The 24,832-nt window shown below is 39.6% G+C and overlaps 2 protein-coding genes across 4 annotated transcripts in view; one reads left to right on the forward strand and one right to left on the reverse strand.

Moving 5' to 3' along the window:
- Positions 1-24,832, reverse strand: part of mcph1 (microcephalin 1) — a 41,991-nt gene that overhangs the window by 8,904 nt on the left and 8,255 nt on the right. For all 3 annotated transcript variants that reach the window (XM_034681679.1, XM_034681677.1, XM_034681678.1), the window contains 3 exons: positions 20,965-21,002; positions 20,319-20,481; positions 20,157-20,234 (listed from right to left, as the gene is read on the reverse strand). In XM_034681679.1, coding sequence (XP_034537570.1) covers positions 20,157-20,234; positions 20,319-20,481; positions 20,965-21,002 — 279 coding nt within the window. The remainder of the gene's footprint in view (positions 1-20,156; positions 20,235-20,318; positions 20,482-20,964; positions 21,003-24,832) is intronic.
- angpt2a (angiopoietin 2a) lies at positions 86-18,238 on the forward strand. The gene is made up of 9 exons (XM_034681680.1): positions 86-573; positions 6,536-6,691; positions 8,280-8,401; positions 8,503-8,741; positions 9,117-9,244; positions 9,915-10,016; positions 10,726-10,892; positions 13,953-14,083; positions 17,102-18,238. Exons 1-9 carry the CDS (start codon positions 307-309, stop codon positions 17,266-17,268), a joined length of 1,479 nt encoding a protein of 492 aa, XP_034537571.1. The 5' UTR covers positions 86-306; the 3' UTR covers positions 17,269-18,238.

Here is a 24,832-nt window from a genome sequence, read left to right on the forward strand (position 1 = left end):
GAGGGGGGGAGTGGTTTTAAACTCACAGTTAGCTAACCAGAGGGGGGCCATGGGCAGCTCAAACAAGTGGTCGGGGGCTCGATGAAAAGCGAGCACATGCAGTCTGGCACCGGTAACCTGAGGGAATGACACACCAGCTCTAATTCCTGATGGCTTTTTCTCCTCCTACCACTGAGAGGGAATAAAAGGAATCTCAAGAGGACTCTTTTACATTTGGATGCTGTTTGGGAGAGACGTCCTGTCACTTAGGGGAAGTTAAAGAAGTTATAGCTGCGCTCACTTCACATTTAGGTCAACAGCTTCACTATGAAGATGCTCAATGTGGACTTATTAGTTATAAGTTTCTGCCTTGGTCTGGGGACGGGATACAATGCTGCGGGTAAGAGACAGTATCAGATCCAGAACGGGCCGTGCAGCTACACCTTTCTGCTGCCAGAGCAGGACAACTGTCAAACTGAGAGCAGCAACTACAACCCAGAGCAGAAGGATGGACCTGCAGACAACAACGAGTCAGCTCAGAGGCTGGAACAGCTGGAGATGACCATGGAGAACAACACGCAGTGGCTGCTGAAGGTAAGGTTGACACACACTGACTGAGACTGTTACATGTGTGACTGTGAGAGGTAAAGTTTCAGAGAGAAACATTGCAATGTGGGAGCTGGTATCTGAGACTATAAAGGTGTGCTAGAATTAAAAAAATTACTCTAAAATGGTTTGACTGTAGATTTTCATAGTTCATTTTCAGTTTTTCAGAACTAAAGATAACAGCGGTACGATACGATGCGTTAAGATACAATACGGCACGTTAGTTATGATACGATACCACCTGATAGGCTACGATACGACACGATATGTTACGTTACGCTACGTTACGACACAGATTGGTTCTAGTGCAGTTCAGTACAGTACTATATGATATGATACCATACAAAATAAATTGATAGGAAAAATGACACTGGAATAAAGCAGGGGTTGCAAAAATTAATAAACTGCAAATATATGTGCAGTTTACCACCATAATTCCTCAAAGTGATTAAATGTAGCTTGATACTTTGTTAAGCTGGTCAGCAGAAAATTTGCCACCTACATACGGCTATGTTTCCTGTGCTGTTGTGAATTTACTACTACTACTGATGCTTTTGTTATTGCTAACTAACCCTAACTCTAACCCTAACCTTAGGAGTCATTTAGCATCAAAGAAGGGCAGAAAACTAATTAAAAAATATTTATAATTATAATTACTATTTTGCTTCTGATACATTTACAGTAATCAACAAAATATGACATTTCAGATTACTTAAAAAAAAAAAAAAAAAACATCTTGTAACTCCTTCATTAGAATCTCTTGACCCCTCCAAGGGGTTCCGACTCCCACTCTTGGTACCCCTGGTGTAAAGTATAAAACACAATATGTACCAATATGCACTGATATGAAACGACACAATACAACATATACAATGTAATATGATACACTTTACTTTTTCCCCTTAGGGAAATTTGTTTTGGACTAAAGTGCTGAACACATTTAGCTGCCTCCAAAGTAATATTAACAAATCAAACAAATATAAACAAAAAGGCATCAACCAATAAAACCCACAATCTAGATATATTGCACATTACCCATACTGCACATGTTCTGCAGAAAACCACACATAAATATGTGAAGAAGATCAGAGCACCAGCATTCTGCCTCGAGACACATTATTCAACAGCAGGAAACTGCAGCAAATCATTATTTTTTTTTACTTTTGTTGAGTATTGATATTCTACACTCCAGTTAAAGGAACATCTGTGGATTAAAGCATCAAGAACGACTGTAAAGATGTTTTTCTGACTGAAAAACTTCAGGGATAGCCGCTGACTTTGTCCTCCTGTGTTTTGGAAAATGTTCAGACTCATTCAGACCAAAACACCAACTCTTTTTGTGTTCATGCCAACATAAGTGAGGCAAAGCTGTTTTGGTCCCCTTGTATGTTTGTTAAAGAAATCGCGTCTTAAAATGATGGAATTCAAAAATTGATGTCAGCATAGTGAGGTCAGATGAAGGCCACGAAATAAGAACATGATAACATTTTTTCACTCAACAAAAGGAGAGATAAACGTGGCTAAATTGAGCAAACCTTCCCGTCAGAAAGAACCACTTTGTCTGGAAGTGTCGTCACCGGATAAAAGAAAGCAATAAGTTATTTTCAAATAAGCTTCCCCTTCACAGGCTGATGCTTTGGGGATCCATTTTCATGAAGAAAATGTTTCTCTATTGATTGGATAATGGGTTTGAGGTCTGACAAAGACTCCACACAGGTGTCCACACGAGGGACGCATGCTTCCCTGTCAGGCTGCTGAGCCATTACTTGTGAACGAGTGAAAGAAGTGAAATAGCTCTTTTGTTCTTTTCTTCAGAGAGTAATTACCTATGAGGATTTCATAAGGATGGCCAGACAAGACAGGAACATCTCACAGCATGATCGCTCAATTCCTGGTCCATAACATAAAACAGACTCTGATCTGTTCCACGGGAGAGCTCAGAGGGTCACGCTGCTTTGAAGCTCTTTGCCATGTAGTCAGTAACTAGCGGCGCTCATGTACAGACGGCTGCCAAAGTGCTGCCTCAGAAACAAAAGCCTGTTTGCAACACAAGTGAACATTTCACAAAGCCCTGCAGAACATGCGGTTACATATTTCTAACAGGCGAAGAGGTGATGATTAATGAGGTGTCACAAAGACGTAACTCTACCTGCATCAACACACTGTAACGTCTGTGTGAGAGGAAAATGTTCAGGTGCCTGCTTTTGTTCTGCATTAACTTACAGATGAGATGAGAAACGCGGGAGGAGAAATCACAGCAAAGGTGCGATGGGTTAAGTTTCCCAACAGAGAAGTGGCTACTAAAATATTTATGATATTTATCATCAAGAAGAAAAACTATGTGTAAGAGCACAGGATGTTTTACAGCACTCACGAGGTCTGACAGCGGACAAGTCTGATACATATTCCCACATTTTTTAATATGACATCTTACTGCGACTCTTTCTACAGCTTTACAAAGACACAACATTAAGCTCAGTGAGCAAATGCGCTACAGCCATTTATATCTGCAGAAAAGAAAACATATAACAAGTGCAATACAGAACGGAGGTGTGCTGTATCTCATTTATAAAACAAAATAGTCGAATTTCTACTACAGCTTAGAGTTTAAAAAATGAATACACTAAAGAAGCTGCAGACCTTGCTACCTTTAGTACCTCATTCATTTCATTCAAATACTGATTTCATTAAAAGACACAGCTTCCATTAAACTTAGATAAGAAAACAGGTAAATGAATTTGACTGATGATATTAAAAAAACGATTTATTCACAGCAGTATCTAAAAGTGCTTAAAGATTAAATTAATGCAAAAACAAATTACGACCTCTTAATTTAGGGGAGCCAGACCGTCACTTAAAAGCCTAAAAATTGTGTAATGCTTTAAATAAAATAGTTTAGGATGTCTACAGAAAATTAACACCCTGTTATCAAACACGCTCTCTTATTTTCTTTTCAAAGCAAATCTTTTAAACCAGTGTGCAGTACTCACTTCCATCAGGTGTGATTTTCTCAGCTGATGACAAAAGAGGAAGAGGATTTGTTGTCGCGCTCTCATGTGAATGAGGAACACAGTCACCCCTTACTGACGCCTCTGAGACACGCGGAGTAAACAACTGATTAGATCATCGACTGTCAATGGGAAATCCTGCCCCGCAATCCAAATGAAAAGCTTCCACCTAGCACACATCCCCGTGTGTGTCCAAGAACATAAACACACCGGGAGTCATGAAAGGAAGACAAACAAAATCAGCGCTGATTGCAGTTGTTGCTTTTTATACACCACGAGAGAAAAAATAATAATAATAATACGACTGGCTGTTTTTGTGGCTGCATTACTGTCTGATTAGTAAATAACAAATGTGGCGTTGGTGTCCGGTTGTACACAGATGTCGTACCGTCATGAAGGATGTAACTCCTCACTCAACACATCCATCCTGTTTACGAGTCGTGTGACCTGATTGCCGCTCAGGAACACCGTGCAGGAAATAACTTAATGATTGGTCTCAGTCTAAATATGGTGATACTGTAAGGTAGATAGGATGAGATTAGAGACCTAGACCTGCACCCACCCTGTACCACACACTGTATGCTCTGAGTCACTGTGTATGTCTTGTGATTAAGAGGTTTGCTATGGGTATACATGTGTTTTATCATTCTGAGTCAGGATGACAGCAACAAAAAATGAATAAACCATCTCAAGATTAACCAGAATCACAGATCAAGAATGTTGCATTTTAAATCTCAAATAATCACGTTTCTTCTCCACTTATTGAACAGTGGAAAAAAAACAGAATTTCAAACACCTCATCACAGAGCAGATCCTTTCACCTGTGATCAGTGATTTGTAGAGAATAGAGAATTTCTATTGTCAGGATAAACATGAATTCCCAGAAATGGGTATAACCATCTCCTTTGTATCTATGTAGACAGGTGAGTGCCTTTCCAAATAATGCCCAGTGAACTACGTTTGTCACAGGTAGACTCTAATCCAGCTGTAGAAACATCTCAGAGACAATCAGTGGAAACAGGAAGCACCTAAGCTACATTTTTGACTGTCATAGAAAAGGTAGTGAATGTGATATTACAGTTTTTTTATTTTTTACATTTGCAAAAAAAGCCTAAAAACCTGTTTTCCATCTATAACATTTTATCTTGCTTTATTTCCATCTAATTCAATTTGTCATTTTGTGAAATTGTGGATGAATTTCTGAGAAGAAAAATTTGGTCAATCTCTTTCAGATTTAGTCTGTATTGTAACAACATGTGAACAGTGTGAAGGCCGGTGAATACTTTCTGGATGCACTGTGTTCATGTTAAATGCTGATTTTAAATTAAAAATTTAATGTAATTTTTAATTTATTTCTAATTTTCCTTTTCTTTTCTGTTTTATCATATTTGTCATTTTAATTGTGTTATTTTATGCTTGTCTGAATGTCTCCAATGCTTTTAATGTTTTAATGTAAAGCACATTGAGTTGCCCTCGTGTATGAAATGCGCTATACAAATAAAGCTGCCTTGCCTTGCCTTGCCTAAATGTATCAATTAATTCTTAAGCCTTAATCAAGATGGATTGTTTATTTTTATTCACCGAAAAGGATTTAAGACTAGATTTTCGCTTGTAAAGCTTGTTTGTGCTGCTTATATATGGGATCATGTATTCACGTCTGGGTCTTATCTCACCCTAAAGTGATTCTCTTTGGCGTTACGACCTGCTAACTACACTGTCCTCCTTGTTGGTTAGGGATCTCTGGTTTTATTTGGGGCAGCAGTAGCTTAGTCCATAGGGACTTGACTTGGGAACCGAAGGGTTGCCGGTTCGAGTCCCAGTATGGACGAAGTTTGGCAAGTGGACTGGTGGCTGGAGAGGTGCTGGTTCACTTGCCTGGTGCCCTTGAGCAAGGCACCAGACCCCAACTGCTTGGGGTGCGCTGGTTGATGGCAGCATCCTCACTCTGACATCTCTCCCAAAGTGCATGTGTGTTCTTCTTCTTCTTCTTCTTCTTCTTCTTCTTCTTCTTCTTCTTCTTCTTCTTCTTCTTCTTCTTCTTCTTCTTCTTCTTCTTCTTCTTCTTCTTCTTCTTCTTCTTCTTCTTCTTCTTCTTCTTCTTCTTCTTCTTCTTCTTGTTACCTATTTACCAATTAAAGGTTCAAACAAGTTGACTATAAATATTGTTCCTCAGATGCGATCGTTGGTAGCGCTTCCATGACAATGATTGTGTTATCAGCCTACTTGAGGGTCTGACACCATTAAACCAAACATTTGCATTCATGATAAAACATTGGCGTTTTATGTTTTTTACATTCTGCATATCCATATATGCAGAAAATAACAGCAGCACCTGTGACCTATGTAAGGTCCTCTTCCCTGTAACTGTTCTATTTTCACATCAAAAACCACCATGTGTTGTGGTTTGTGGTTTGTGGTTGCTTCATGTGCGTTTTCTTCAATTTGGTAGACGTTGCTCAAACTCAACTCCTTGTATAATCATCCCTCACTAGTCTCCGTGCTTTTCTTAGCTTGTGACTGTTCAGCCATTCGCCATCATTATTAAGTTTTGTGCTCTCCAAGTAAATCTAGAGTAATATTAAAAGTATCCTCCGTGTTGTCAATCGTTGCTATCAGAAACATAGGTTTTTGGAGGTGAAATCATTAACTATACAAAAGTAAAATTAACTAAATTTCCACAGATTTATTTGATTTGATGTGGGTGATCTAGTTGTCCCTGGTCTTGCTCTTACTATTAAGCATTAATTGCCATTGTGGTGGGGTTTTGACCAATCAGAATCAAGCATTTGATGATTGGTAAGAAAGCTGTATAATCAAATTTGTGTTACCTTGCATAAATGGGAAACAGGACTGTGTGTGACCGACATGATACCAACCCTCAACCCCCCTAGAACTCAAATCTCAAACTGTCGGATGCTCACTGTCTCTCATCTGTGCTGCAGCTGGAGAACTACATCCAGGACAGCATGAAGCAGGACATGGTCCAACTCCAACAGACCGCTGTCCACAATCACACAGCGACAATGATTGAAATTGGGACCAACCTGCTGAGTCAAACTGCAGAGCAAACACGGAAACTGACCAATGTGGAGGCACAGGTGAGTCTGAACTGCATGCTACTTTAAACATACAGAGGGGAGCAATGATAGAGAGTGCACACAAGCCATGCAACAGAACACTGAGAAGGAGGCTTATTGAATATATGTCTTTCAACTGAATATTATACTAATGGAAGTGTGGTGCAGGTTTGTCACTTGTTGCATGGACGTTATTTTTTTAAGTGTGCTCAGCGATAAACTGCATTAAATAATGTAACTTCAGAGTTAAAAACATAGGCAGAGAGAAAAACAGGCATGAGTGCGTCAGTTTATTATTGTGGCTACACGTCAATGACCTTATGTGAGCCAACTGTACAGCATTTCCTGTTATTAGCACACTCGTATTCCCACAGAAGGGGTCTATCAGTTTGTCACAATCACACATCCGTCTGTTCAAAGACATCAACAGCTCCATTGGAGACACATAGCTGGGATCTATGTAAACAACCTGCTTTTTGCTGAGTCCAGTTCCTCCAAAATGGGAAATTCGAGACAAGGTCCTCAACCTCAGAGTGCAGTTCAATATGTGGGTGTTTAAAAACAGGTAGATTCTGAATGTTCCCCTTGTTCAGGTGCTGTATTGGAATTTTGTTGCTGCTGCTGCTGCTATGTTTTTCCATTTTGCAAAGCGATGTATATTCACCCTGGGAGTGCAAACTGGGCTTTTGTTGAACTTGTTGCACTAATGGGAAACAGAGCATAACATCCAAACAAACTGCCTGTTGACGAGACAAAATACTGATGCTTTTTATCCCCTATAGGATCATTGCTCTTTTGCCATCCTTTCTAATGGGTTATATTTATATATTCTGAAGCTTTGCCAAGTTGTGTTGCTTCATAAAATATATTAAATAAATGTGGTTGGAAAAGATTGAATGCAGCTAAATCTGTTAATGGATAAACACCTCATTATATCGCCAACCTCCCTTGAGGTCTTTGAGGTCTGCTGATCAGCTGCTTCTTTTGGTCCCCCAGACCAGACTGAAAGACCTATTCAGTAATGGGCCCCATTAGAACATCTCCAGCTGTGCCAACTTTTAAGTCCTGTCGTAAAAGTTATCTTTCTTGGTGGGGACGTTTCAGTGTGACTTACTTTCCAGTCATAAGCACAGAGATAAAAAGTCCAACTGTCTCGTCTAAAATAAGAAAACATTCAGAAAACCGTTCAGACTGAGGACAATTTATTTCACACGGCTAAACCCTGACCCACAGAGTCTGTCGGATTGGTTTGCCAAGCGTGGCTACCAGCCTTTGGTACTCCTTGCAGGTAAATGTAAACGTGCCTGTGCTGGTTATGCATCGCACTACGAGATGTCACCTGTCCCCTGTGCTTATTTACATCCAAGTAGTAGAGCATTATAGTATTATGGCAGAAGGCATTAACTGGAGCTTTAGCCCCCGTGGGTGGCACAACATATAATCTGCATTTCCTTACATCTCGACTCTTGGGTTTTTATATTTGATCTATTTTACTGTGTTTCTACTGCTGCTATTGTTTGTCACTGTGCATCACTTTGATATACCTAGTTATTGTTTGTTGAATGAGCTGTATTAATGAAGTCGATTGGATATTGGTCTTTCCTTTTAGGTAATACATCATACTACTAGACTTGAGCGCAGACTTCTGGAAAATTCCCTGTCTACCAACAAGTTGGAAAAACAGCTAATTGTCCAAACAAATGAAATCAACAAGCTGAATGACAAAAACAGGTGAGGACAACAAATCCTATACAAAACATTTGATCAACACAACATTGGTCTGATGCATAAAGACAAAGTTGGTTATTATCAACCCACTTCCTTCTTCTCAGCTTCCTGGAGAAGAAGGTGGAGCACATGGAGGAGCAGAGGCAGATGGAGCTGAAGACACTTCGAGAAGAAAAGGAACAGCTTCAGACTTTAATACTGAGGCAGACATCCATCATAGGCGAGCTCGAGCAGCAGCTGCTCAGAGTCTCTTCTAACAACACGGTCCTGCAGCATCAGCAGCAAGAGCTCCTGGACACCGTCACCAACCTGATTCATACTATCTCTTCAGGCTCAGTTCCAGGTACAGACCTTTCCCTGTAGTATGATGAGGTGCATGTACAACCTTAACTTTTATGTATACAATTCATGTTCATTTGAAGACTCTCTTTGCAAAAGCCTCTGTGGCCTCCATAAATTCGGACAAAATTAAACCCATGAATTAATCCAATCTAAGAGCCTTTCAACAAATACCCTCAGTTCTTCATTATTGAGGCCTTTGTGCAGGTTGTGCTGCTGTATTGAGCTGCACAAAGGCAGCCACCTAACTTTAATTACCACATTTCACTGTCAAAGCTCTAAAGCAATTAACGCGTCTTTTCATGTGAATTTATCAAAGGATGGCAAATGCCAATGCAAATGTTTAGTGTCACATAAACAAGCCTGGTTTCCTCTACAGAGACAAAAACGGTCATGATGCAGGACACGCCGACCACCTTTATGGACTGTGCTGCGGTCTACAAGTCTGGAAACAAAAAGAGTGGGGTCTACACGCTGACGTTACCCAACACTACAACAGAGGTCAAGGTAAAGTAAGCTTGTTTCATTCATGCAGAATAGAAAAGAGTGCTCAGTTATGAAATCTGGTAGTAAAGATGGCACATCTTGCGAGGTCATATTTGTATTCAAGCTAAAAAAAAACAGCACAGGGCGCCGGTTTGGCCTCAAGGTTAAATTGTGCGCCCCATACAGAAGCCATAGTCCCCAGAGCGGGCGGCCCGGGTTTGAAGCCCTTTACCACATTCCCCACTCTCTCCAAGTATCCTGCTCTATCCACTGTCCTGTCGTCTCAATAAAGGCATAAAACCCCCAAAAATAAACTTTAAAAGAATAATAAGAATGGACCCAGTAGAGTGACTTCACATGCACTGACCCATCCACACTTATACAACCTTGTTTAAAACAAATGGCACACTCCTGGAAGGGCTCAATACACAGTATTGTGTTTAATGGTGAGGAAGATAAATTAAAATGTACTCAGACTTCCATTAAAGATGCATGCTTGAGCTAAAACTGGGATCTCCTTAGATACTTTTCAGTGGGTGTAACTTGAACTTTTACCCCTTCCAAGCAACTTAACATTCGTTTTAATCAAACCCACACTAGACCGCTTGAGTCATAATATAAATCTGCAAAGTTACTCACATAATAATTGTGAATTGTTAATTAAATCTACCTTTTCCCTTTGTGTTTGAAGGCTTTCTGTGACATGGAGACAGACGGAGGAGGCTGGACAGTGCTACAAAAACGCTTTGACGGCCGTGTTGACTTTCACCGTACGTGGCAGGAGTACAAAAAGGTAAAAGCGATTAAGAAGAAATTCTCCCCTTAGAAAAATAAAACCTAGGCTACAGCTTTCTCCCCAAAAGCACAAGACAGTGGCCAGTTCTGGACAACAAAGAAGTTGGCCCAGTGTTTCCTCTCTGTTAGAGGCAATTCCAAGAAGAAAGCCAAAGAGTCAAGAAAAACAGACCAACCACAACTACAAACAAACAGATCTGAGGTGACCACCACCTGCTTTGAACAAAAATAAAGCCAGCGGGATACCTTTACGCTTTAGAAACTACAGTAATGTGTGCTCTTTGCCACCCGTTAGCACCGGATTCAATCCAAGAATATGTCACATTCTTGTGAACTTGTTTTAACTCTAACTAATCTCCAGAGAAAGAGGGGTAGCATGGCTTTTTAAAAAAGAGACCATCATTGCCAGAACCAAGCTAAATGTTAAAGGATCAAAGACTGAATTTCAAACTCAGTCTAATGTCTGTACAGAGCATTCATTACAGAGCGAAGCATTCATGACATTTCTGCTACTCCTTGCACAGTGCAAGATCTTATGAATGTGAATATTTGTGATAGCTTTGTGGAGCTGCTGAAAGTATTCAAAGTATTCTCATGAAAAAAAACTGAAAGCAAAGAAATGTACTGCACACAAGAGTTTGAGATCTTCAGGCCTCTATTGCAGAAGTACAACACAGTCTGACTAAGTTTCTTCTGCGTCTCTTCAGGGGTTTGGAGATCCTTCAGGTGAACTCTGGTTGGGAAATGAATTTGTCTCCAGACTGTCGATTCAACGGTCGTACAAACTGAGGATCCAGCTGAGTGACTGGGAAGGAAACTCTGGATTCTCACAATATGACCTCTTTACAATCGACAGTGAGGCACAGAATTACAGGTATGTTAGTTTAACAGTGAGGGTGTCTAATGCTCAGAGGCAATTCATGAATATGTTGGATTTTGCTTGAAACCAAACATTGTTATCTCATGGTAATTAAAGATACCAATTCTCATTAGCAATTCATGTCTCTCCATTACCAGCATTTTTGGATGTCCTCTCTCATGAAAAAAATGCTCAAGTTAGAAAAAAAGAGTGCAACTAAAGTGAGCACCAGAGCCCTACACTTTGCAATTTGCAGAAGAAATACACAACTTTGTGTGACCACATAACCTGAAGCAAAAGCCTTGAAATAAGGCCCAGTGAAAACCTTGGGCACTGAATGGAGAGGCTAATGAATTGCAAAAAATGTAGTTTGTTGAAAGTCCACTTGAGGCTGGCTCCAAAAGCCAAGGAAGCAGACATTAGGTCGATTATTAAAGTGCCCAATTTTTAAAGGTGACATATCATGCAAAATCGACTTTTTAATGGTTCTCTTCCTGAAATATGTTTCCCTGGCATGTCTACAAACCCCCCGAGAATGCCCCTGTTCTGATTTCTCCACCTTTCTGTAAATGTGTGTGAAATGAGCCGTTTCAGACTTCAGTGTTTTTGTTACGTCACAACAATATCCGGTCTGTCACAGAGTCAGAGCTCTGAGATTGTTCAGCCCATAGACTGTATAAAATACAACTCAACTCTCCTCCCTTTTTCATTACCTGCACACATGTGTGCTAACAAGGAGCTTAGGAGGGAGGCATGCTAGTTGTAGGCTGGCTTAATAAACACAAAGGTCGGTTTTACTCCCCACGTCTGCAGATTTGAAGATCTAGTGGATGATTTTTATTTTTCATGGAAAAGTGCTAGCGCTAGTTAGCATAGCCACATAGCTACATGTTGTAGCTGTAGCTGTAGCTGTAGCTGTAGCTGTAGCTGTAGCTGTAGCTGTAGCTGAGCTGTAGCTGTAGCTGTAGCTGTAGCTGTGTACCAAGACACAAGTCGACATATTGACAAATAAAACAACAAGAAACACAGAATCTGTGACCAATCCTTCAGAAAGGTCCTGCTGCCTTTCTGGTAGAGGTCGGTTTTACTCCCCAGGTCTGCAGATTTGAAGATCTAGTGGATGATTTTTACTTATCATGGATAAGTGCTAGCGCTAGTTAGCATAGCCACATAGCTACATGTTCGTCGCTGTGTACCAAGACACACGTCGACATACTGATAAATAAAACAACAAGAAATTCTAAATCTGTGACCAATCGTTCAGAAAGGTCCTGCTGCAGGCCGCTCTCTGTCAGGATTAGATTCTGGATCAGATTCAGAGGGTTGAAGTAACGCGATCTGTGAGCAGCCGTGTATATTTAGCCAACATGTAAATATTAGATCAACGTGCTGGATAGCCGAGGTCACATCCACTTCCTGAGGGGGCGTGGTCAGAGGGAAAACAGACTGTTCTGAGGAGGGCTGAAGAAGAGGGCTTTTCAGGCATGCCAAAATCTGATTTCAAAGTGTTTTTTTGAGCATAAACTTTAAAGACATGTTTTGGGGACCTCTTAGACCAATATATATTGATGAAAAAAGCGTGATATGTCACCTTTAAAATATATTTTTGGGTGGGTTTGGGGCTCTTCATGCCTTAACTGGTCGGACAGTAGATAGAGTAGAAAACTCGGCAGAGAGAGTGGCGATCAGGTAACATCCAAACCTTGGCTGCCCATTTCCAAGAAAATAGCCTCTGTACACTGGATGCACGATAAACCCACTGAGCTAAACCTGCAGTGCAGCTTGCTCATTTTAAGAGCAGAGTCCAAGATGTTCAAAGCCTTCAAAGTCTCTTTACCTTGTTTGTATCTTTGTACTTATTGAACGAGGGTGGAATGCATTTATGACTCATGCATGAGTTGACTCATAGGTAGGCACTTGGTAGCTGTTTGGCTGCTTGTCCATGACTTCAACTCCGCCTCTTTGCTGATGTCTAAATTAGCTGGTTAGTCAGCATCTCCAATTTGGAAACCGTCATCATTTGGCCTCCAAAGACCAATGCAATGAGTGATGTCATTGAGACTACATGCATGTTCTTATACAATCTATAGATAAGATGCATTCTTACAACAAAACATCTCTGAAAGCATCATCTTTGGAAGAACTCACATGAAGTTTAGAGCGGTTCAATCACAACATTTTCCAGCCTGCTGCGCCTGAATCACCGCCTGCACCTGTATTTGAAAGTAGCTCAATTAGAGGGAATAATGAGGTGGAATAATGAAGTGGAATTAGGCTCATTCTCTACAATTAGTTGAGCGACAGTGATGATGAGAACACGTCGATGGAAACACAGACAGCACTTGTGGTCATTTTCCACTGAATTTCACTTGTCCTCAATGGTTTATTCCTGTCCCTGGTCAGCATCACACGAATGTCTCTCCTGAAAGATTTCTTTGAAAAGACCTGTCCCATGATCTTGACTGCTGACCTCAAACAAATTGTTGTAAACTCAATCTTCTCTGTGAAAAACTGCCTGATATGAATGTTCTGGCATCAGCCCAAAGAAAATGTCATAAACCCAGGCAGCGTTTGAAAATAGGAAATACATGAAATGTCTTGGATTTCAAGCCCACTGTTGGCACCTCTTGGCAAAAACACAATATTTGGGGGTATTTTCTTTCCCGAACCTAAGCCGATTTTTGGAGTGGAATGGATACTTCCTTTGAATTTCTCAATCAGACCTTGAAATGCTCCAATTCAACACAGTCCTATTCAGGTCTAAAGTCTACTCTGCTATGACCAATTTGCTCTTTAGCTTGACATTCAGCTCTGTAATTCCAAATAAGTCAATGGCATACAAAGTGTGGATTGTGGACATCCCACGCAGAAAAAACCCACAAATATGAGGTAACAGAGCAAGTCTGTAATGCAAACAGCTCACACTTCCTTTTGCATGATCCCATTTTAGACCTACAGAAGCAAAGCTGTGGCCAAAGAAGTGTAAAAATGTGTAGGACGCTGCCTTTTGAGGAACAGCAATCACAGACTTCCTTCTCCTCTTCCTTCATTTTTCCTTTTTTTTTCATTGTACAGGATACACCTTAAAGGCTTCAGTGGAACAGCAGGCAAAATAAGCAGCATCGGGCAGCCGGGAAGTGATTTCAGTACAAAGGATGCAGACAACGACAAATGTGTTTGCAAATGTTCACAACTGACAACAGGGGGTAAGGAACAAATTCCTTTAAAATACAGTTCAGTGTTTGCACACATCAGAAAAACTACAATAACCATGTCAACTTGTCATGGCACTTGTTGGAGAGCAAATTCCCACTCAACAAAATCTTGGCACTTCCCCCAAAAATCTTCAAGGGCATTTTTGAGCGCTCCCTTACTTTTGTGGCCAGGTCAAAGAGCACAATTAGCCCCAAGTTAATCACTGATAAACTCATTGGGGAATTCAGCTCCTACAATAGCTGACATTAATAGCCTGGGAACAGAGCTTTTCCCTCTCTCCTCTTGTTGTTTAGGAGTCCTCCTCCATTCCGCTGAAAGTGACTCTGCTGCCAGAAGTTTGTCTCGCTCTGAATCAGGGTCTGCCAAGTGAGCACGAAAGCATGAAAGCTCTTACCCTATCCCTTTTTTCCCATGAGGGGTCTCCCACAGGGGACTCCATTTGTGCATTATGGTCAATTGTGACCCAGTGGCACTGATCCAGTAAACAGAGTGAGGCAGGATCTGTCATTAGGAATCTGAAACCACATTTTGAATGAATAACAAATTGAAAGCAGGTCACCTTTATGAAACGATTGAAAAATGATCATTATAATTATAATTAAATCTACCACTGACTGTGGCTGTAAAGAGGAAGTCCTTCCATGTTTTATTATTTTTACAGCTTGTGGAGAATACTACTGCCAACAGGGGAAGCCCTTTAGAGGCTTTGTTTGGCTTTTGAAGCTGCACAATTTCATATTTCCTCAATTGATGTCCCCTGAGTCAGCATCTAATGAGGCTGAATGGGACATTAGCATTGTAGGTGATGTAGGCAATGATATTTAAAATATATGAGTTGATGAATATCTTCAGTTCTGCTGTATTGGTTGAGCTCCTGTTTTTAACTGCATCACCAAATCAGTATACTCTTGAATTATATATTTTACCGTAAAGCTCAATCAGCTTCTCTCTGATTAAGTTTCAACAGCAACACATTTTAAAAAATGTACAAAGGACTTTAAGTAACTTCACTCAACAATAAGCCACTGAGAAGATGAAGTTGGATCTCCTGCTCATATGACAAGCTTGACCCAAAAATCTCTCAGATCCCCAAAAACAAGTTAAACCTTTTATGGAGGAATAAGATGATCAACTCATGATCACTGTAGCCGCCATGATCAGATAAAATAGGGGTAAACAAAAAGTACGGTGACCCAGCTCAACCTCTCGCTTCTGCTGTCCAGAAAAGGTGAGCAGGTGGATTTAATCAAAACAGCATCTCCGACATTACTCATGTGACTGTTTCCCTGCCCAATATGACAACACAGCAAGTCTCATAGACTAAAAACAGCACAACAAACTATTTTAACAATCACACACCTTAAACCACAGAAGCTGCTACCAAATATACTTTATCCATTCACACATGGTTCCTAAGATGTTTTATTTGAAGGTCCATATTTAATTCTGTTCAGATGCAATGTCTTTCTACTTATCCATAACCAAATATGATAAGTAAATACTGATAACTCAACTCAACTCAAACTTTATTGTCATTCATCTGTATAGCTTTTATACAGCTGAACAAAGTTTCATTCCTCACATGGCAGGTGCAAAGCAGTGCAAGTGCAAATAAAACGACAGACAAACAATACACTGACAAGACAGAATATAAAAAACAAGACGAAGCAACAAGATGAGGACATAGACTAGAAAGTGCTGACTATATGAGTTAAACTAGACTAATTATGGATAATGGAGTGAATAGATAAATAGATAAAACAGTAAGTGAGGTAGTGCAGGGTGCAAATGTTGCAATATATATATATATATATATATATATATATATATATATATATATATATATATATATATGTATTGAATAAATAGAACAGCTAAACTATTGAATGAAATAAATAGGCAGTAATAAATAGTTATTAAAACAAAGAAGGCACAGTGGTGGTCATTGTCAGTAAGTAAGCACTCATAAAAAAAACATCAGGCCCTGTTTCAAAATTTCTGTGCTGTACCATCAGCTGTCTCTTTGAGGGCATTTAAGTTTCTTAAGTCGAAGTCTGCCACTCATGCCATTTCTCTAGTGTGCATAAAAAGTCTTGCAGAACTGAAAACCCCTTTTAAAGTCTGTCAGAGTAATCTAACCAAATTCTAAGCCTGAAACTTCCCAGCTTACACACTTTTAAAACTTTTAAAACCATCACGGAGCCCTGACTCAAAAGGGAGAGTGAGAAAAATCCATTCGGGTGAAAACAATTTGGCAGACAGTTCCAAATTCAGCATCGCTACATTTGAAATATCTGCTCTGAGATGGTGACACAGCTGCTCCTAAGATGCCATGACATGTTATCATTTGAGCTACAGCTACTAAAACAACACTGCAGAAGATTCAGTTAAATGCTTTTCATTACATGAAAGTCACCAAACTGTTATTGCTTAAGAATTGATTTCATGCTCAATCAAATCTAAACACCATCCTGTCTACATGCAGCGTACGTTACAGCTGATTGACTTCAAAGGTTTGTTTTATAGGAGTGAAGGCATCCTCAATTTGAAAGCATGCTGTGAACTTAAATGGCTCCAAAGCTTTCCTAATTCAAAGACAATGTATGTGCATATATGAACTGCAAAACCTCAAAAGTTATCTCAAAATAGCTAAGCTCTGAGAGTCACATATTTAATACTGGATTTCTTTCTAAAGCTGATCATGTGGAAATGCCCGACACAGTCCTTTCTTTAAAAACAGGTAATCATATATGACCTATTGAAAGCAGCTGGTGCCTGTTGGTTTGGGCAACTCCAGTTAAAAATCTAATGAAACCCATGAAAGCCAATCTCATGTCATTGTGTCTCCTGTTGTTTCTTATTAGTGTTACAGAAATTACCACAACACCGGTTTAGATTTTACTTTCAAAAGAGAAAGAGAATCAGCATCCCTGTTTCACAGAGTTGTGTTCATTATCTTCTTTGGCATCATTACATCTAAATTGACTATGTTTGTTTTGATGTTGCAGGTTGGTGGTTTGATGCCTGCGGTCCGTCCAATTTGAACGGCATGTATTACCAACAAGGCCAAAACTCAAATCGCTTCAATGGAGTCAAATGGTACTACTGGAAAGGCTCGGGCTATTCACTGAAGTCCACTATGATGATGATCAGACCGGCAGACTTCTCAGATTAAACAAAGTCTGAAGGAAAGTCAGATCGACAAACAAACAGCAACAAACAACTAAACCAAAAACTCTCCGGGGATCCAAAGCACTTCAGACGTTTTTTTACCACAAGAACATTTTGTGCATTTTTGTGGATTCTGGTTGTAAACTGTGGACTATCACAAATATATTTCTACTGAAAATGTCTTTGACTGTGTTTTAAATAAATAAATATCGGTCTTGTAATTATGTTGTGTAACAACAGCTAGCTAACCAGACAGAAGACACCATAGTAAATGTGACAGTAAGCTCAAATGCATCAATTTAACAACATTCTGGATAACAATGTCAAGATAAAACAAAGGGCTATGGTACAACATGCAGATCAACAACTGGATTAAAGTGTTTGTTAAATGCGTTCTGGAGATATTTTCTATCTGATGTTAAAAATGTAAATCTAAAATGTAAAAAGGACAGAAATGTTTCTCTTTAGAGCGTCTATGTATGTATTTGTTGTTTAATTTATATGTAGATTTTTTTAGACAGATATTTAACATTTTATAAAGATGGAGATCTGTTACAGATCCTGAGGGCTACTTTGATGCACAGAAACTAAGAGGAATCCTGTTAAAAGAACTTAGCAGTCATTTTTCTTATGCTAATACATGATGATCATTGTGCAGTTTTTTGGGGATGTGTTCTTTTATTTATGATGTTTCTTCTGAGGCGACGACAAACTGTATCACCGAGGAAGACTGGATTTACATTTACTGGATATTAGTGTGCGACTGTAATGCTCTACCCGCTGAAGTTGAATATTAAACACAACCACAGAGGAGGGAGCTTGAGACTGAACTACCAAGCTTTTTTCCACAACAAATCCTGTTCTGCACTATTACCATGACATGCTTGGTGACAGAACGCATGCCAGATCATCGCGATTGTCATTGATATTTTTTACCATTTCCAGAACAATTAAAAAACTCTACAAACTCTGAAGATGTTTTGTGATGTTGTTGCTTTTTAGGTCACACATTTTAGAGCCTGATTTATGAGGGGGCAAAAAAAGTTGTGCAGCTTATGATCCCACTAAATCTGTGTAAATAAGACAAAAAGACACCGTCTGATTCACAATGCACTAACAAAGGGTTAAACACACCATAAACTGCACTGCAGAGCGAAGAAATATCTGCACTCTACGCTGTTTGTAGGTATTAAATGAGACATTTGTGCATTCAATTGGGGGCAAAATTGGCCCCTTTCTGTGCAAATGAGCCTCACTGCAAAAAATACTTTATTCTCTAAAACCAGCACAGTCTCACAGAATCCAATTACTATTGTCTGCTGAGAAACGCAACCTATTCACAGTATGTAAACATAAATCAAACTCAAACTTTTCAGGTATAATGACTGCAATTCAACTTTGGAATAACCTAAAAGTAAATAATCCATAAATATAGTCTGTCTATATTACTATGACATTCCTATCATTGGCATAAACAGTTCTATGAGTCTAGCGGTGGATGTCAAAAACATAACCCAGGCATTTCTTTCTCCACGTGTGAAACAAGCTGCTCTTACTAACTTTGTATACCAGTTATCAGGAACTGACTCCTCATTGCACTGGTTAGAAGAGTCCCCCCACCATCCAGCTCATCATCTGAATGTAGACAGGTTTACGCTTCCTCAGAATGAGAGTGCATGGTGCAGCAGCGTGTGGAGATGCTGACAGCTCATCTTCTCAAACAGACCCAAAACAAGAGCTGCACTGAGCTGCACTGAGCTGCACTGACCTGCAAAACTTCATGGGAGTGTTTGTACCTCAATATTATTGCGGCAGTATGTTGTGAATTGGACCTTCAGACAGAGCTGACAGCAAGGGTGAATGATACACAATTCTTGGTGCTATTGATGACCGCAATCCATTCTTAAGGAATTCCACGTTAATTAAAAAAAATCTTTGAGATAGAATATATCTTATATCACATCTTTTGTTATGTATAAATCAGGATTTCTCACTGGGAGAATAAGGATGAGTTGAGGAACTGTTTTTGGATGAAATAAAATATGGTAATTTCTGTTTTTGGCAAATTTGATGACTCAAATACACAACAAATCAAGGTGCAGTAATTAATTTAGAGCATTGAAGGATCTTTGTCAATGTAGCAAGGACATGAAGCTGCCTTGCCTTTTGCATTTCAAAAGAGGAGTGGAGTGAGAGTTTACACTGTTCCACACACCTCAGTTTTTAGTCTTGCTTGTTGAATACTAAAATCAAGAGACTGGGCTGAAGGCAACGCCAGGCTTTAAAAGAGCACAAGAACTGTTGAAGAAGACAGGGCAGCATGTGTTCAAGTTATTCTAGTTACAGACGAGATAAACTGCCACGGGGACATTAAAATACTTTGTCTGTCACAACAAAAGACATCATGTAACTACAAGAGGAAATGTGTTGTCATTTGTCTGCATCAAGACCGCGTGTGCCTTTCCTTGCAGCGACAGGAGAGGACAGAGATTCATAAATGACGAGTTCAGGAAGAGGCAACATTCCCAGTTCACACAGGATGCTTCAGGAAAAACAAGCAGACAGAAAATGGATGACGGGCAATAAAAATTAGCAGGTTTCCGTCGAACTTCCTTGACTGAGGTTTCACAGACCTTTATTAGGTTTTGTTGTGAAAAGGAGCCGTTATAAGGCTGGTAAATGTGAAAAACATGATTTATGTTGACCAGCAGGAATAAATGAAAGGAACTTATAACAGGTAGGAAATTGGTTTCAAGAATTGTCTGATTTGAACTGTGAGGGTTTCATAATAGAATGTTTGCACAGATGAACAACAGAGTCATCTTTAATGCTGGTAGCGTTAGTGTTGTCACAAACACTTACTGATGCTTCCAGACTGGTACTGGTACTGACCTGTGCTGCAGGGAACTGCTCTGAGAGTTCATATGGCTCCTCTGGAATCCACTGCCGCTGCTCCAAACACCAGAGAACCTACTCAAGGAAAACAAAAATAAGAGACGGAATTAATGATGATCATCATTTTAAATACTATCATGTAAAGTAAAAACTACATACCCATTCAAAGGACAGGATCCAGCAGCCACGAGCTATTCCCAACAGAATATTGAGAGTCCTCTTGTGACCTCCAGACACGATATGAGTTGTGCTCTCACACACTCGGTCAACAATAGAAAAACCACCCAGGGACTTCACCACCTGATCCACTGTCTGCTGCTTACTACACAAGGTGAACACAAATAGAAAGAATCCAACACAAACCATCAGATCAGACTTCTGTTTTGTTTGATTTCTTTCTGTGAATTTTAATCCAAAATGTTTAAAAAGTATTTGTAAAACTCTGGACCAAATGGACTAACTATGTAAAACCCCTACAGACAGATGTTATGGATGATACCATTCAAAGACCCGGTGATGCTGTCTTGTCTTAGCTAATTATATGTTTATTTGTTTTTTGTGTGATTTTCTATCACTTATCTCTCTCTGAAATGTTTCTGGCTCACTATAATGTATACATATCGCCTCCCCCAGGTTGTATTTAGTTCTAATAATCTTTAAAAACGGAGGACTGCAGAGGAAATGAACATTATTCTCTCTTTTATATGTCAATACAATGTACAACAAACTGCTGTCCAATAACAAAAATAAAGAATTTGTTTCAAAAGTAATCTAAAAGAAATAATTAAATGTTTCAGGTACTTACTCAGCGGGCATGCTTGTCATGACCAGAGTTCTCATAGACTGAAATAAACAGATATGACAAACATAGAATATTATGAAACAAATTTTCGTCTCAGTTCAATCAATAAAAAGCTCTGAAAAAAATTAAGAGACCAGTTCAAATTTTTCCTACAATCAGCATCTCTGAGTATTGATTTAGTGATCAGCTGATCGGCTCATGGTGGATTAAGATCAGACTGAGTCCTGTCAGTAAGAGGGGACTGGATCTGATCCTGTATGTTGGGTCTCTGTTAGTTATTTAACAAAGAGTACGGTCCAGACCTGCTCTGTTTGGAAGAGCATCTTGAGATAACATTTGCTGTGGTTTGGCGCTATCTAAATAAAGATTGATTGACTGATTGACTGATTGACTGATTGACTGATTGACTGATTGACTGATTGACTGATTGACTGATTGACTGATTGACTGATTGACTGATAGATTGATAGATTGATTGATTGATTGATTGATTGATTGATTGATTGATTGATCGATTGATTGATTACCTACTCAACAAAGCCAGGCTGCTTGGATTTTTGCATGAAGAGCGGCATAACAGCACCCTAACAGTATTGTGAAAGACAGGTGGAGAGCATCCCAAGACACATGAAAGCTGTAAATGTTGATTTCTGAACTATTCCTAAGTTCATGAAATAATTATTCTGTTGATAGAAAATGAAAATAAACTTGTTTTTTTCTTCTTCGCATTATTCAAAGTCTGAAATGTGACATGTTTTTGTTTTTATTTTCTGCAAATAGAAGAGCGAGATGAGATTATTTTATTCAAAGTTGGGAGAAATGTTGATTACAACAAAACAAAAATATAAATTTTACTCACACAATCAGAGAAAAATATATTTTTGCAGTGGTCTCTTGATTTTTTTTTGGGAGCTGCAGAATAAAAAACAAAATTGTTACAACTCAGAAAAAAAACAGAAGCTGCAAAACGGAAAACAAAATCAAAGCAGCATTGACAACATGTTTTTTGTTCTTCTATGCCTGTGTTTAATGCTTTCACACCTCTTCTATTTTTCAGGAGTTGTTATAAACCTCACATTGCATTGTGTCATTTTTCACACATAGATGTGGAGCAGCTAAACAGAGTGGACTGATCTTAATTTGTTCTTTGCTTGTGTTTTTAGAAACAAAACTTGCATAAAAAAGGGATCCAGATCTGTGAATTCTACATTAAAGCAGTTTACTTTGAAGAAGCCAAAAAAACCAGACTGAAAAGCACCAGGATATAGAATGAATATTATATTTCCTTTGTGTGTGGGTATTGTGAGGTAGTTCATGAATAATAGAGCTTTGAAAAGGTAAAAGGGTCATTTTTCAACACCCAGACAGGCCATGCACCTTCAACAACCCTCTGGATATACAGCCGCATAGAAACCAAGAAGGAAAACAAACACCAAGGCCATCATTGGAGAGAAAAAAAGAACTCAGAGCTGCTGCAGCATCATATGTTGACAAGATTTCAGCAAGATCTCATCCACACTGAAACCCAAGCAGCAGTTATAAACTGAGTCCTTTCCTGAGACAGTCTGGTATCACAGAGTTGGAAATGAGACGTCAAGGCCTGCTCAGCAAGTGGTGCCAAGTAAGTCGCTCAGTTCCTCCCACAGCAGTCGAACATTACGTTATAGCTGATAAGTACACTGTGAAGTCATTGAGCTTGTTACCATCAAACACAGACTGCTGTTGTCCTTCCAGGAGTTTCCCTCAAAGAAAAATGTTTGATATTCAAGTTTCTAAATGATCCCCAACAGGGTTATCCTCTGCTGCATGGCTACAGGACAGCAAAGAGGAAGACAAGAAAATCTGCCCGTTTTGAAGTCTTTCACACCAAGTCGAACGACTCAAAACATGGGCAGCGACTCTGAAGGCTCCTCAAAGGGGACTTTTTGCAGCGAACATGTTCTGGCAGCAGCTCAAGAAAACAGGCACTGAAGAATGAGACGCACATAATGAACCTCTAACAAAGACCTGGTGTGAACTGCAGCATGGCCTCTGAGCACCAGAGCTCCCAGCACAAATGAAGGAAATTCTTCACAGTATGACTACGTCTCCTTGATGGCTGCGACTCTGCACACACTGAATGTGACGCCTTTCAGAAAATCAAAGTGAGATGGGGATCATGGATCTCGATGAAAGTTGTGAGCCAGTCACACCTGGCAGTAAGGACTGAAAAAAAGGACAGAGGAGAGTTGACAGAAGGTGAGAAGACTGCAAATAGAAAAATGTGCACAAGCAAAGAGGAAAAAAGGCACCAGGATGATCTGAGGTTTTTGATCAGATCATATATGATTTACATTTTCAACTTTATCTTTGATGGTAGGTAAAGAGAAGTGGGAGAAAAAGGTGAAATGCTTTGAACAAATGCTTCTTAATTCTACTGTAAGTGTTCCAGACCACTGCGCCATCAAGGGGACACATGCACAGGTATTTCTAACACATCTGTTTAAACAAATTTTTATTCTACCCAAATGTTGCAGGTGCACATCAACGGGTGAAATTTGTAAACAACTCCAACTCCTACCTATGATCATTTGCAAAAAGCCATTGCTAATGTTCCCTAAAAGGAAATAGTAGTAGAGAGCCCCATGTACAGAGGCTTTACTCCCCGTGAAGCGGCCCCAGGGTTGACTTCTAGCCTCTACCATTTGCTGCATGTCTTCCCCCTCTCTCTACTCCTCACTTTTCCTGTCTCGACCAAGCTGTCCTGGAAATAAAGACAAAAAGGCCCAAAAACATAACCCTTAAAGACCTAGACTATTTTTGTGGGCGCCAGACTCTCCTGAATTTATTTTGAAAAAGCTGAATTAGACAAATGTGGTATCAATGGAAAGCTGAGAATGTCCACTGTAACTGAGTTTTTAAAGCTTGTTGATAGGATTAGCGGTTCACAAGTTATCAAACATTTAAGAACAAGTAGCTGCCACCAGCTGTCTAGGTCTTTGGGGGCTACAAAAGGAAAAGAAACGTCATTAGTTATTCTTTAAAAAGGACGTCGACTTGTATTCAGACCTACACAGTAGTCCCTGATTAATTCATGACTGCATTAAAGTAATGAAGTCATCTCAAACTGAAATAAAACTCTATTTTTAGTTCAAACACTGAAATGAAAAACATCCTCATTCACAGACTGTGGTGTCTAAATCTATTCAGTTTCTGCTTTTCACAAATAAAGAATGAAAACAAGGTCATAGAGAAGAGAGAAGAGCTTGTACCTGCAGCATGAAGCTGATTTCCTCTACATTTATCATTCAGCATTTTAAAACTGCTCTGCATCCAAAAGCCAAAAGGACTTTAAAGTATTAGAGTCCCGCTTTTTGATCTAAATGTCGAAACTGCAACTGAAGAGCCGCTCCATATTCACCATAAGGCAAGCAACATGAAACATATCAGAGTTGAGTATCTGAACTTTCAAAGACTGGCGTGCTGTGCAGGTGTGACCTCAGAGTACTCGTCATGTCTGTGTTTACCTCTAACCCTTAAATCCATCCTTTATCCCGATCTTTCCAGAACTACAACAGCTCTAAAATCCGGCTACATTGGAGTCAAATCATCACAGATCTTCAGAGGAGATGACGTCATGGTTGAACTTTTTTTTGTTCCAGCTCCAGCTTATTGAGGTTACCAGCGTAACGAAAACAGAGCCCAGGTGCATTTCACAGGCGAGGAAGTTGTACGCTACCATCACAGGGCGAAAAAACACAGGAAACCCTCAGGACCAGACACAACCTCTTGTCTAGATGCGTCAAACACCGACAGTTGTGGAAGTGTGTGACCTGATGGAGGAAATACTTAAAAGGGAATCACACACACACACATACACACTGTGTTTAGT

This window comes from Notolabrus celidotus, chromosome 4, assembly GCF_009762535.1.
Source record: "Notolabrus celidotus isolate fNotCel1 chromosome 4, fNotCel1.pri, whole genome shotgun sequence".
Classification (NCBI taxonomy): domain Eukaryota; kingdom Metazoa; phylum Chordata; class Actinopteri; order Labriformes; family Labridae; genus Notolabrus; species Notolabrus celidotus.

Coding starts and splice junctions, on each gene's coding strand:
- angpt2a (XM_034681680.1), top strand. CDS start 307: ATGAAGATGCTCAATGTGGACTTATTAGTTATAAGTTTCTGCCTTGGT. Junction 8,742..9,116: donor CTCTTCAGGCTCAGTTCCAG/GTACAGACCTTT, acceptor TTTCCTCTACAG/AGACAAAAACGGTCATGATG. Junction 10,017..10,725: donor CGTGGCAGGAGTACAAAAAG/GTAAAAGCGATT, acceptor GCGTCTCTTCAG/GGGTTTGGAGATCCTTCAGG.